Genomic DNA, 14,484 nt, shown 5'->3' on the forward strand with positions numbered 1-14,484 from the left:
AAGATTTACTTTCTCTTTCCTTCTACCTGCCTGTGAAAATATTGAGGGAAAAACTTACTAGTAGTGGAAAGCAATGAATGGCTTTGAAATACTTCATTCATGCATACCACTTGAGAGTAAAATATGTTATTGTACAAAAAAATCCAATATATTTTTTTAAATAGAAGAATTAATGAAACTCCAAACTGACACCATTCTCACAGCTAAGGTATAAAGCTTAACTCTCTTGAATAATAAATTAGTTATTAAACAATACACAGCTGTTGGTAGGGTCTCATATTAAGAAAACAGTCTTTAAAGAACTAAGCATCACGGGCAGGACAGAGGTCAAGGTAAACCAAAGAATTTGGGTTCCAATCTCATGAATGCTGTCTAAGTGATAACTACAGCAAAACAGAAAATGACAATGTCATTTCATAGTAATGTTAAGCTAGAGAGTGCAAGTGTGAAGGAGATTGTAGAAACCCAGCATTCAAGCCTCTGCTTTGCCTAGCTGAGAGCAGAATTTTTTTCCTTTGCAGTGAGGAACCATTGGAAACATAAGACAAATGTCAACCTTTGTCAGACCAAAAAGCTCTTCTGAGGATACCCGGAATGTGAAATTAAAACTATACATCTCACCAATATTTTTCTTAAAACAACCCAAACATTTCAATCAGCATTTGTGGTCCTAACTCTGTTGATGATGACAGCAATAAAATAGTGTAGAATTATTAACACATGACCTCATGCAACACTTAGAATAAACAATGTTCCAAACAAGTATGTTTTGAAATGTTCATGACCACCTCAGGATGAGAAATTCTACATAGCAAATAAAATGCAAATCATTATGCATTTGCTGAACTGTGATTTAATACTGATTTAAAATTTATATTGTGCAATGAGGTTCCAAATTCTTTTTTAGTAAACCACCAATTTCATGTATGGAAAGTAATAATAATACAGTGGTTTGGCCACTTAGCCACTGAAGATCTAATTTGAGGCTTATAACTCTTGACAGTACTCCACCACTACTGTCAATATGTCCCACTGTGGCCAAAAAAACACACCTTGATTTGATAGTGATACTGGGAAAATAAGTGACAATTATTGGCATTATGTCAAAACAAACAAACAAACAAGCAAGCAAAAAAAGCTGTAAAGCTCACCTATTTTTGCTCATTAGTTTAAATAGTGAAATAACTGTAATCATTTATTTCATTACAAAATTTCATTTTTTAACAAGTAATATCAGAATTCACCACTCAATACAAATATTCTGAACCAGTTATTAGGACTTGACCTATTATGACCAGTTATCAATGTCTACTTACATTATGGAGCACCTCAGCAGTGTTACTAATTAGGACTAAATTTATATATAACCTCAAAAAAACATGTATAAACATGAAAATAAATTTCTGTGTGTTTTTGTCTATATAATATGTACATATGTAATTTTAAATATCTTATTAACTAATTTATCTATACATATGGAGAGGACATTAATTAAACAAAATATTTTAGAACTACTGAAAGAGTCAAATGAAATCTTTCTCACTCCAATATCTTTGAAATCTTCTAACAGGCTCAGTTTCTCAGGAACAGACTCCAGATGGTCTAATGCTACTCGAGTACTCTAAAGAACAGAACACAAGATAAAACATAAAAAAATTAATCAATGTTTTCAGCCTCTCAACACTGATCTCAAACATCAAAAACCCATTACATCTATGGAAACAGGTTTAAAGGTATGTATGTGCCTGTAAATTAAACAGGTCAACAGTAAACAGTTAATCAGTTTACTGATTAAACAGTTAATCGGTTTAAAATCAGTTAAGGAAAAAGGACAAAATAAAACATACAGCACAGTTTCCTTAATTTGAATCTCCATGGATAGTTACCAGTTTATTGAACAGAAAAATACTTATTTACAATTTTGGAGTTCATGTAGCCTTCAGAATGGAAGTTTCTTTTATTGCACTTCAGGGAATAAAATGCATTTAACAAAAATATATACTCACAATGTTTATATCTTTGTAGTTAAACACATAGTAGAAATGTAGAAACATCCTTCTTTTTTTTTTTCCAAATACAAATATGTGCAGTTAGCACTTAGCTAAATATAGAACAATCAAATTTCATATTTTTGGTTTAGACATACGGTATGTACTGCTGAAAGATGAATTACCACTCTAGGGAGAGTTAGGGTTGGACTTAACAACAAGATTTCACATCCACACCCATGACACAAAAAATCTAGTCTATATCAAGATGCGAAGAACTGAAGAAAATGAATATCATGTTTTGGGTTTTGCGCACAGGTGAGGTCGGTTGGTCATGCATGAAGAGCAGTCATGCCCCATAAGCTCCAGAGGCATCTGGCTTCTCAAAGGCTGCCCTTCTATTATTTGCTGAAGAGCAAGTAAAAACAATACTGTTTGTACTTTCTGAACAACCGCTGGTATTTCCTCCACAATTGTATAAACCACACTTTTTTTGGATAAGGTTCTGTTAACCTGGTATGCAATCTACCAATAATGGGCTTCATTAACCATATTACTGCCCTGGCATTTTAAAGCAAAAATCTATACAACAAATAAAATTCATCAATCCTGAAATCAAATATCGTTATGCTGTAAAGTCTGTCCAAACTGAGTTAACTTGCCCTTAACTACAAAAGCTTTGTTGCTAGTCTTGGAAAGTCTCAATCTGACCAACATGAAAAACATCCCATTTAAATCCCACACTTAAGACCTGAAGACACTAAAACTTTCAATCACACCAGGATAAGAAAAATCAGTGGGAACCTCTCAGCACAAGTGCAGTCTACTCCAAAAAAGCTGTGTTTTGTATCACATAAAGCTCCCTGACAATCTTCAAAAGCAACCCAATGAGTCAAGACTGTAATAGTGTACTATGCTGGGTATAACAATCCATGAAACATCAGTAGTATTAGCAAACAATAAAAATACTTTACCAGTGATTAACACTGAAGGAATTGTCTACAGGCTTCATTGCTATAAAAAAGCGTATATCCACGTAAGCTAATTCCTTAGAGAAGAATGTGATTCTTTAAAAGCAGAGCTCATAAGTATATTTCTTTAGTTAAAAATCAATCACATAGAAACTTATTAAAAAACTGAAATGGGAGAAATAGCAATGAAATGAACACTCATGTGAGCAGGCAGCTTAGATAGCAATATCAGTATTGTTGTATTAATATTTTATTAATAATCTTAATCACTGCAAATAGAATGGATATTATATGTTGCATACCAATGTAATAGGTACACTAATAATTTAGTAATATATTAAATGGCATTATATACAATATATATTCTACATATATAAAGCAACATACAAATATTATATATGTATATAATATCGTATATTAATAGCAGTATTATTGAAATTACTATCTATACTGCTACCACAACTGTCTAGTGACCACAGATTTTTTTCCTACATGCTGCTATTAATTATACAGACAGTTACCTGCACAATGAACTAAACAAGCCATTGCTCCTGTAATTTATAAGCAATATTGTAAATTACAAAATGTAATATATGAAAAGCCATCACGTTTTGCTTTGAACCGACCACTTGTTAGCTTAATCACATGCTCTCTCATTCTTATACTATAAGAGAGAGTGTACAACCGGTATATATTCATCTTCTCTCTGCAACTTCTCATTTTACAGACCTCTTGCAATCTTTCCCACTCATAGCTTTTTCAGGCTGAAGAGTGCTAGTGTACTTAGTTATTCCACACATGGAAGAAGTTTCATGGCTTCGATCATTCTTATGTCTTGTGTGGCCTCTCTTCTGTGTTTTTTAAGATGGAGAGGGGGGTGAGGAGTGGAGAACCAGAACTGAACAGAGCAACCTAAGTGCAGACACACTTCAGTTTAGAAGCAATGACGTCTGTCTTGTCTGCTTCTTTCCCAACAGTTCCAAACATTCAGTTTTTAAGACTGTAAGAAATATGCTTTCCATAACAAATGAAGATCAAGTTTCATAAACAACAGGATTCATTTGCATCTCACAGGACTGAACTTGTAACCAATATTCAGAGCCAATAAACTAAATTAGGTAGCGGACATGAGACTGGTTTTTCTGTTTCTGTAATTACGTGTATGCAAAAATATTATGTATGTAAAAGTATTTTGCCAATTTTCTGTAATGAGCAAAAATTTGTACTGGAAGTTAATATGCTGACAATATTAAGACCTATGTCTAGAAAACAACTACCTGGTTAAATCAATTTTCCAAATACTTGGGTTCTTTTTCCTTCTGAGAGGTTCAAACAGTATCTCCCACCTTCTAGGAATAAACTTTTACCTTTAGATTGATTGTATGCTTAGCTAAAAAAGGGCTTTTATCCCACTGTTACATTCTGCAGTACAAATGCAAGATGCAGTAGGAGAAAAATATTTGGGAATTCCCAAATCTGGCCCTTTTTTCGAGGATAATTTCTACTCTTCACACAGGAATTATACAAGGCTAAATATATGAAGTTATGCCTGAAAGACAGGTAAATCACTTCCTGAAATGGGCAGCACTGAGGACACCCAGTACAAAAAAGTCCTTAATTGCAATGTTGACAACGGACCATGGCACATGCTGGAAAAAGCCTAGAAGGACAGAAAGGTGCATACTTGTGCTGACTTTCAGTGAATAAAGTAGGGCAAAGCAGTTCTGCAAAACTCAAAAGTCAGAATTAATAAAGTTTATTTCTTCTAACGAGAAAACGGTACTTTCTCACCTGCTGCATGAGAAAGGAAGTTAAGTAGATTTCATACTTAGCTACCTGTATTTGGACCAAAACTAAAATTTACTGTATTATCTTCATAAGAAGTCTTGTATTTTAATGTGCAACTTAATTTGCAATTAGGTTTTTTTTACTTGCAAAGTTCACCTAAGAAGATTTTATAAGGAGAAAAAAATTACTTCTCCTGTAACATATCTGGTTCTTGACCCGAAAAGAATTACAGAACCTGCCGTTATATATTAATAATGAACATCTAAAAAGGATTCTTCATATTTTCAGGATGCAATCAGACAGGAGGCCTACATATTGTGTTTAAAGTGTTTTTCACAGATTATAGTGCAGAAATGTTTTTATAGCTATAAAATACCTTTTTTTTTTTTCCGCAAATGCTACTATACATCTCCACTTGAATGTAAAATTGCCTAGAGGTATCTATCAATCTCTAATGTTCCCTCTTATAAGAATCAACCATTTCACTTTTACCACAGTAAAGCAGTATTCATTCATATTTCATGCTTCATTTACAGTGGCCTTATGTTCATCAAAGCATTGATTTTCCACTCCATTAATTTATGATGAGATGCAATGTTTGCTGCTTCTTCCCAGAGTAGCCCCTGGTACTGGTCTGCACGTATGTTTCTAAGGCTGGGAAATATACGAGAGACAACAGACCCTAAGCAATCCAGACTTAACTATATGTGAAACGAAATAGTCAATCCTAATGTTCAGCATTCATCCTAGTATCACATAGGTCTGATGGACACGTCCACAAAGTTTTTTACTTTAAACACCAACAACTCTCCTACCCCTTCAAAAATAAAATCCTTCCTCACAGGAAATAACCCTGCTTTGCTAAAGTATTTTACTTATGAACTGCAGAAAAATGTACATTTGAGATGTCACAAAGAGTTGAAATAAAGTTGCCTGGGACAGAGGACACATTTAATGTAGTGGTTCCTCAGCATGCTATAAAGTATATTCAATTTACAGCAACTATTTTTCCAACTACAAAGATTTTTGCTCCCCGCCCTGTTTTAATAAAGAAGACCTGTGATCTGTTCTCAGCATAAAAGGAACTCAGGCCCTAAGCGTAAGTCCATATCTTAAGCCATCCCACCTTTCAACTCTTTTTCTAGATTCCAATGCCAAGACCTCATGTCAACACTGTCTGTAAATGAGGTTAAGGAAGATACTCAACATTTGTCCTCCCCAAGTGTCTCCTAAATATATCCCCTCTATTTCACATACTTTTTTTGGAAAAAAAAAAAAATTAGCCATACTTCAACTAGTCCTCCTTAGTTACATTGTTAAATGTAATCTGGACAGCGGAAGACCATCCTTTGGGTTATATGCATACTCAGTCCTCATTTTTTTGGTGTTATCAAGAATCATGTCGATAAAGGATGATACATGATACTTGGACTTCTGAAAGGTTTTTTAGATTTCTAAAATTTGAACCTAACTTCACACACAAAGTCATGGGCTCTAAGCTAACCATTACTGCTCAGGAAGTAGACCATGGGGTAATGATACATATTTCCAAGAACTTGCTAACTCCATACTCAATATCAATCAGAAAAGCAAAATCAACACTGGATATAATCGGGAAAGGAAAAAAAAAAGCCAGAGAACACAATTATTCCCAAGTATGAATCCACAGTGTGCTTGCATCTTCACTACTGAGTGCAGCTGTGGACCTCTGTTTCAGAACAGAAGTAGGGAAAGGTCAGATAAGAGCAACAAGGATGATCAAAGCCATGGAATGCTGTTTCCATGTGAGTAATGATTAAATACAATGACTCGAAAAAACAGGACTCTTCAGCCAGGAAGACAGATGTCTGAGGGGAGAAATGACCAATTTGCATAAAATCAGAAGTCACATAAAGACAGAAAATTTTATATGGGTTTAAGCAGAAAACTGGGCAAGTTCATGAATGAAAAAGACCATGGAAAGGTTCCAAATTCATAGAAACTACATCTAAGTCTGGAAGTCTCTGGGGTTTGAATGGCTAGAATCAGAGTGAATGAGTGGGAAACAAAACATACGTCAGCCCAGTTCATACACTCTTCCCGAAGCATTTTATTTTGGCCATTGTTGCAATGTCTATAGCTGGGCTATACTGACCTTTGGTCTTAACCAGAACGGTTCCTTTTATATTCTAAAATTCTCACAGTCTTCTGAGCAGTTTGTGAAGTTATTTGAATGGGATAACTCACACGCTAACATTTTCAGGGACAGAAATCTGTGCCTTTTTCATAAAACCAATGAAAAGAATGGTAGTGATGTGCAAATAAAAAAAGAAAAAGAAAAAAAGCCAAGTTTATTAGGGGAAGGCGGCAACAAAAGAATATATTGAAGAATGGGAGGGAAAGGTGATGAAAGAGCTTTTAGCTGGCCCACGGAATTGGTCTGATAATTTAATGAAATGCACAGCAACCTCCTCAAAGTGGATCAAATGCCATCCTTGTATCATTAATGATTACACTCTATTCTATTAAAAGAGATGGATTTAACTGCACAGATAAAATGTGAAAAAGGATGTTAGAAGCACCTGACATAGAGGGCAGTTAAGTACTGTTAACTTTTTTCCCAGAAATCAGAAAGCTGTATGCCATAATGCATACAAATAATCCTAAAGAGAGCAATCACATCTGTCTGCTCATTGTTTAACAGGGAACAGAAGGTACTGATACAGTGCACTGATGGTACCGATAAGAGTAAGAAACACCAATTGTACTGACTGAAGCAGTATTAATGGTATTTTACTTAACAGCAGTCTCTTCCATAGAGTGAGTGCTATTAATCTTTCTGTTTTTAAAATAAAGATTATTTACTTTAAAAAGGGGCGTTCTGTGTTTTCACAGAGAATGATAAAACAAATTACTCATTTTCCATGACTTAATACAAACACTTTGATGTTTAAACTGCATGTGAACAGTTAATCCTCCTATATTGATGTATTCTTGGTGATAGACAGTTTCACACTGTCTTGAGGGACAGATCTAAATCAAAATCAGATACACATTTTATTTTTAGTCTCAAAGCTGCAATGCTAAATGCAAATAAATCAAAGCAGGTTTGTATACAGCCCTTCTAAAGTTTGCCTTCATAGTCGATATATTGAAAACACATAAACATAAACCAGAAACCAAACTTCATTGACTTTCAAGTACAGTGCTCCTTTCTTTTCTGAGGTAGGTAAAAACAAATGGCTCTGTGTGTTGCACAGATACTTTTGAAAATTAGAGCTGACTTAAGTACCAATTGGATAATTCCCAAAGAATACCCATAAAAAGATTAAATGCAACTGTAATTTTAACTGACTGCAATGCATGTCAGCAGGTGGTTATTCACAATTCAAATGAAAGATGTAATGTTAAAGGTGACCTATGATGACTTATTTTTAAATGGCCTTAGCATGTTGAATACTTAAATAGCAAGAACAGGATGCACACAGCATGTATAAAGGCATCTTTTGCTTTCCCCGTTAACATCTGTAAAACTATGCATTGTCAGCTTCTATCTCCCGCACTAGACTGATACATCACATACTCTTCTTTTACACAGGGTATGGTCCTACTTAAGAGGCCTGAGGTTCTCTGTTGACTTTCATTGACTTTCATGCCAGGCAGATTCCATGATAGCTGGGACACTGTGTGATGTAGTACATCATATGTGTAGAGGGAACTTTAAGAGAAAACAAAAAATGTATTTTGTATCTTTATATTCCATGTATACCATTACTCCAATTATACCATTGTTTTGATGATTTCAGCACATCAAGAAATCAATTTACCTTTACAAAGATAGGTGACATATAAATTTATCAAGTTACACAACATGCAAGTTCAGTTGGCTTTTTTTGCTATACTACATTGTTTCATCCAAGTTTTAACTAGTAACTTTTTTTAAAGCAAAAACTACACTCATGCTAATGAAAAACAGAGGACCTTTGTTAACAAAGCATTGCAAATGTCAAGCTAACTGAACTTTAAATTTAGACTCCAGATGTTTTTGCATGGGGTGGACCACATTTTAATTAGGAGAGCTTCATGAATGCTTCCCTTCCTGTTTGCAATGACATGGACCACCTCTTCTCCCATTCATGAGCACATAACATCCCTGTGGTAACTACGGGAATTGTTTACATGGAAAAATATTAGGAAAGTATTTCATGAATTTTTAGTTGTTTGATGCATACTAGCAGCTGGTAACGTGGAGGAGACAGTGCTGTCTGTTGGCAAGCCAGCTCTCTCTGAATCATCAGCTAGTGCTCCGAGTACTACTGGGGGTCTACAGGACTAGTTTTTGAGAATCTATTCTTTATCGTTTACTAAGATTTTGATCAAGATATAATTACTGGAATTACTGGAAATTAACACAAGAGGCAGACTGTGTAAAGTAAAGCAATGTTAGTGGGCACACATTCTTAAAAGGTATAAGAGACTTCCTTGTCATTTATTCATGAATGCTATCTTCAACTTTCTGGAGCTTTGCAGGCTAAACATCTTTACATGGAATTTACATTAATGTTTTGTATGCTAACAGTATTTCATCCAGCCTTCCAGAAAGCACTAAAAAAATTCAATTAACACAGCCTTCATGTGAAAGAAGAAATATCATTCAGTTTTACAGCTGAGAAAAATTGAAATACAAAAAGAAGCGATTTAACCAAGGATTCACAGCAAATCAGTGTCAAAGTAGGAAAAAGAATTAGGAATTTGGCTTATAGATTTCCGTTTTAACCAGAAGATGAACAACAATGAGAGGAAAAAAAAATCTATAGTAGCATCAATAGGTGTAACTGATGTCTGTGTTCCTAAGGTTATAATTTGATCAAATATAAAACATTTAAATCTAAAATGACGGACCTAGCAGCACATTAGAAACATTTTAGTCAATAGTCCGCTTTCAAATAAAATTTTAACTTTTATCTAACTGATATATAAAACAAACGAACAAAAAAAAAGCACGCTATACCACATATATCTATGTTTTACTTATCAAGTTATAAGCATCCTATATTCTGTGGAAGAACTCATAGATACACATTCCACAGATGAAAGGCCAACATTTCTAAAGAGAATCCTGTGGACAGAACACAGAGGATCTCTCTTTAAAATTGTATTTACATACATATACATACTACGTTCAAAAAATAAAACTGAAGACCACTGTATATTACTACTCTTAGTTAAACTAACAGAAATAAGATATCTAAAGAATTACAGTCTTTTGTAATAAAGATTTATCGAGAGATTTTTACTTTCTCTAATGGAAAACTGAGAGGATTTTGATTTATTAAGATCTGGCAAAAATGTTCAATATTTGCAACACATGGAACACATCTTCACAATACTGAAAGGAGCTTCCTATTTAGAGAATATAAGGGTTGCATTAGGAGGAGTGTTGCCAGCAGGTCAAGGGAGGTGATCCTTCTCCTCTAGTCAGCCCTGGTGAGACATATCTGGAGTGCTGAGTCCAGTTCTGGGTTCCCCAGTACAAGAGAGACATACTGGAGACAGTCCAGCAAAGGGCACCTAACGTTCTTTAAGGCACTGAAGCATCTCTCCTGTGAGGAAAGGCTGAGAGAGCTGGGATTGTTTAGCCTGGAGAAGAGAAAGCTCAGGGAGATCTCATCAATGTGTACAAATATCTGAAGGGAGGGTATAAAGAAGAGGGAGCCAGGCTCTTTTTAGTGGTACCCAGTGCCAGGACAAGAGGCAATGCACAAACTGAAACACAGGAGGTTCTATCTGAACATAGGAAACACTTTTTCACTGTGAGGGTGACTGAGCACTGGCACAGGTTGCCCAGGGAGGTTGTGGAATCTCCATCCTTGGAAATATTCAAAAGCCATCTGGCCATGGTCCTGGTCAACTGGCTCTGGGTGACCCTGCTTGAGCAGGGAGGTTGGACCAGATGACCTGTAGAGGTCCCTTCCAACCTCAACCATTTTGTGATTCTGTAATGTATTATATTACTGATATCACTGTTGGAGAAACTATGAAGTTATTAGACCAAGTTGTTAGACACGCACCATGATTATTTATCAATAAATACATATAAAACTGTCATCCTGACCGCTAAACAAAGAGCAGTTTAATAAAGTTTACAGAATTACCCACATTTTGTAACCTGCCTCTTTAGCAATAACCTGCCAATTTAGCAATAAATTCTTAGGCCAATATTTTAAATATTCTTTAACAAATACACAGTAAGGTATTCTTGATTATGCTTATCTGCAAATTTAGTATTCAAAGTCTCAATGCAAGTATATATATTTTTGTAACAATGTTATTTTATTTCTTAATTTAATAATTTGTTTTTACAAAATAGCGAAGAACATTTTTAATAGAGAGTAATTTAAAAATAATGCTATATATCAGTTTTTGAGGGAAGGGGGATTAGAGAGGTGACATTAGAAATATACATACATATGTTTATTTGTGGACTTTGTGCAAGTACACAGCCTTAAATGAAATACATAAATTAGAAAAGTTGTGCAGAATCTTATAAATCTATTTATTTCAGCATTTTTGGTTCCCACTCTAAATCCCAGAATTAGCCAGAAAGTGAGAAATAAATATGAATGGGAAAGAAAAGCAATTGTTAAAAAAAGCCATACTCTTAACAGCAAAATAAATTATTTTACAGAAAAAAAATATCAAAATGTTGGCAGAAGAAAACTAGAAGTGGCTGTACTAGCAAAAAACTAAAAGAATATGTAAAGCACCAAATAGTAGGGGGCAGAGGATGGATAAGTAGCAGGGTATTCAACAAGAACAATAGATATGTAGGGGGAGAAGGCAACATCAAGGAAGAAGGGAAGAGGAAGGTGAGCATCAGGAGAAAAGAAACAGCTGGCTGCAAGCACCATCAGGCAGCAGAAGTTACTTGGTGGGAGTGAGCAGAGGAAGGACTCGGGGAACCTTGGGAGAGTCCTCCACCCCCAGCAAAGGGAAGTGACACACTGGCTCACAAATGAAAGGAAAGGAAAGGGCGAGGCAGGCAGGACAGAGGATCTCAGACTGCTGCTCCTCTCCCAGTCATTTTTAGAAGATCAAAGAATGGCTGTGTTCTGGGAGAACCAGCAGGCCTTTGATGTAATGGTAGTTTTGGCAAGACACTACAGAAGCAAACCAAGGGGAGAAGAAAGCATTAACCCTTAGATTCAAGATTTCCTAAACATTCATAAATACCAAGTATGACAATCATGAAATAATTTCAAGAGCTAACAGGAAGATTTACTTATTGATGGAAGGCATATTGAGAAAGACAGAGAGAGAGAGAGAGTGCACGCTAAAATGGATGGCATCAGGCAGTCACATAATCTCTCTGTGAAATGCATTGGGCATTGTCACCCTTCCAATTATTCTTTTAAAATAGGTGATAAATCAGAAAACTGATGTAAATTTGAGCCTGCTACTACAGTAGAAGAATCTAATAGCTTTTACATTGCTGAGTGTGTGCAGACAGAAATTTGTTTTATTGGTATTCAAAACCTTACTTTCATGAACATAAAACACGAGTTACAACAAAATATATAAATGTTCATACTGAAAAGGAAATTCATATTAAATAACAATTTTGCAGAATACTTACAGCATTATTGGAGTTAACCTAGATTTACGACATTGTAACAAAAAGTTGAATCACGTCCAGAAAAGTCTGATTCAAGTATGCTAAGCAAGTGGTAACCTCACTTCTGGGTTCGCTATTGAAAGCAGCAAGCTGTCTAATTGATCAAAGGATATAGAATGCATATGTTCACTGGAACAGCTTCAGGACGTGGTTGATTTCAAATTAAATTTCCCAGTCTTTTATGTCAGACTAGTAGTACTAAGGCAGGGGAGTTTCACTTGCAGCTTACGCTCACAAAGAACATGATGTATTTATGAGGAGGAGCAGCTGACAGGGCTCAGAGATGATGCAAGGGACCCCCCTAGTTTGCCGCAATTCACAAAATCACTAAGTTAGATTAAGCTAGGCCTGGAAGGTTTATTCACCCAGAGCTCTGAAAAGAATCTGCTAGGTTCCTGTCACATTTCTTTTCCAATTTTCTTTTTTTGCCTAAGTTGCCAAGTTAATCACATGGCTACTACAACAATTTCACTGGCAAGTGCAGGAGGCAGAAATTAATAGATTGTAGAGAAAGGGAGGAGAGTGGGCTGCCAAATATACCTCTCAAAATATGTACATGTACACAGTGTGTAAAACTGTTTAGGTTAAAATCTTAATCTAAAGATTTAAAAAATGCATTTACTGTTGGATGTACATGTCTTTTCTGTTGCTTAAAAAGGTATGTGCAAGGTAGAAACAATTTAAAAAGTGGCTGCAAGAGGCGTCTCACTTGTGGTAAATCTCAGACAGTTTTGCACTAAATTTCATCTATTCTGTGCAGAGCAATTTCTTCCCAGTATTAGGCAGAATAAGAACGCTACGGAAGAAAATGCAGATGAGATTCCTAATCCAGCCATCCCATGGTCTCACAGTTTAAAAACAGCTCTGGAGAGCTGACATTTTCCTATGCATTTTGTATAGCTTGTGTATGTGTGTGTTCTGGCTTTTCCCTCTCTTGCCCCTTTTTGTATCTTGCACGTCATGAATCTCATGAACCGCCACCTTTCTGTCAAAAATCTCCTAAGAAAATGTTTTTTCTACACAACTTAAACATTTTTTTTTTCTCTAAGGATTCTGTTTGAATTTGAATGTAATACTTTATGTCTCTATTCCATTTCCATTTTCTATAACCTGAATCAAATCACAAAAGATGTGACTGCTTGCGTTTTTTTGATGTGATGGTCTAAGCACTCAAATAACAGATGATAAGAAAATTATACAAATATATGAGTACCATAACTATTATGTACTCATTGTTATAAATGCTGCATAGATATACAGTTATGTAGACATACACACTATAAACGTAAGAACTCTTACGGATCTCTTAAACAAGCCTTATTCATTCCTTTGTCCAAGGGCTTTTCTACCATAGCTCATCCTGACACATTCAGACCATGTAAGTATTACTCTGTGTGTATATTCTTTTTAAGATCAGTGAAGGGGGGGAGGAGAGAGAGAGAATGTTATCATCCTCAGAACTGAAACAGAGATATAAAGGTCAAAACCACTTATTAAAGTATTCACTATCATCTATTTAACATCCGATTTTTGAGTATACTTACCAATATATATAGCTGGAGCTCCCAGTGAAATTAACTATTACTAAAACTTCGCATTTTTGAATATCAGGCCTCAAAAGTCACAAAGTCAGATACCCAGAAAATGAGGAACACAAAGTAATTAACAGCCTGTGAAAAAATTTAGTTTAAGTGATTTGCCTGACATCAGAGAGGACCTTTATGGCAAAAGTAAAATGAGTGCCTTGGGAGTATTCAACAGCCTTAGTGATGACCATACTTTTCTTGCCTGCAATCTCAGGGCTTAATATTACACATCTTCCAATGTCAGCAATTACGAAAGCAGTTATTGATTTCAAGCTCTAGGATTTAGCACAGCAAATTTGCATTCAGGTGTTACCTCCCAACTTGCATTAAAAATAAAATTATATTTTACTGATGATGATAATCATCTTCCTCTTCTATCCGAACAATAAGTTACAAATCTTTCTTGTTAAAGTAGAAGAGATTAAAAGTATAAAAAGTAGAAAGGCTCCAGAAGAAATAGAAACAAACATTGTCACAAAATATGGATTGAATTTGCA

The 14,484-nt window shown here is 35.2% G+C and overlaps 1 protein-coding gene across 6 annotated transcripts in view; it reads right to left on the bottom strand.

The window, feature by feature from the left end:
• Nucleotides 1–14,484, bottom strand: part of CEP128 (centrosomal protein 128) — a 137,160-nt gene that overhangs the window by 18,504 nt on the left and 104,172 nt on the right. For 5 of the 6 annotated variants that reach the window (XM_087747440.1, XM_087747436.1, XM_087747438.1 and 2 more), the window contains one exon: nucleotides 1,544–1,621. In XM_087747440.1, the coding sequence (XP_087603566.1) occupies nucleotides 1,544–1,621 (78 nt within the window). Of the gene's footprint in view, nucleotides 1–1,543; nucleotides 1,622–11,607; nucleotides 11,887–13,945; nucleotides 14,072–14,484 lie in introns of those variants that run through there. The other variant, XR_015702264.1, reaches the window with a different exon arrangement.

Source organism: Nipponia nippon, unplaced genomic scaffold (genome assembly GCF_047370975.1).
Source record: "Nipponia nippon isolate SJK-2023a ecotype South Korea unplaced genomic scaffold, ASM4737097v1 scaffold_11, whole genome shotgun sequence".
In the NCBI taxonomy this organism is placed as follows: Eukaryota; Metazoa; Chordata; class Aves; order Pelecaniformes; family Threskiornithidae; genus Nipponia; species Nipponia nippon.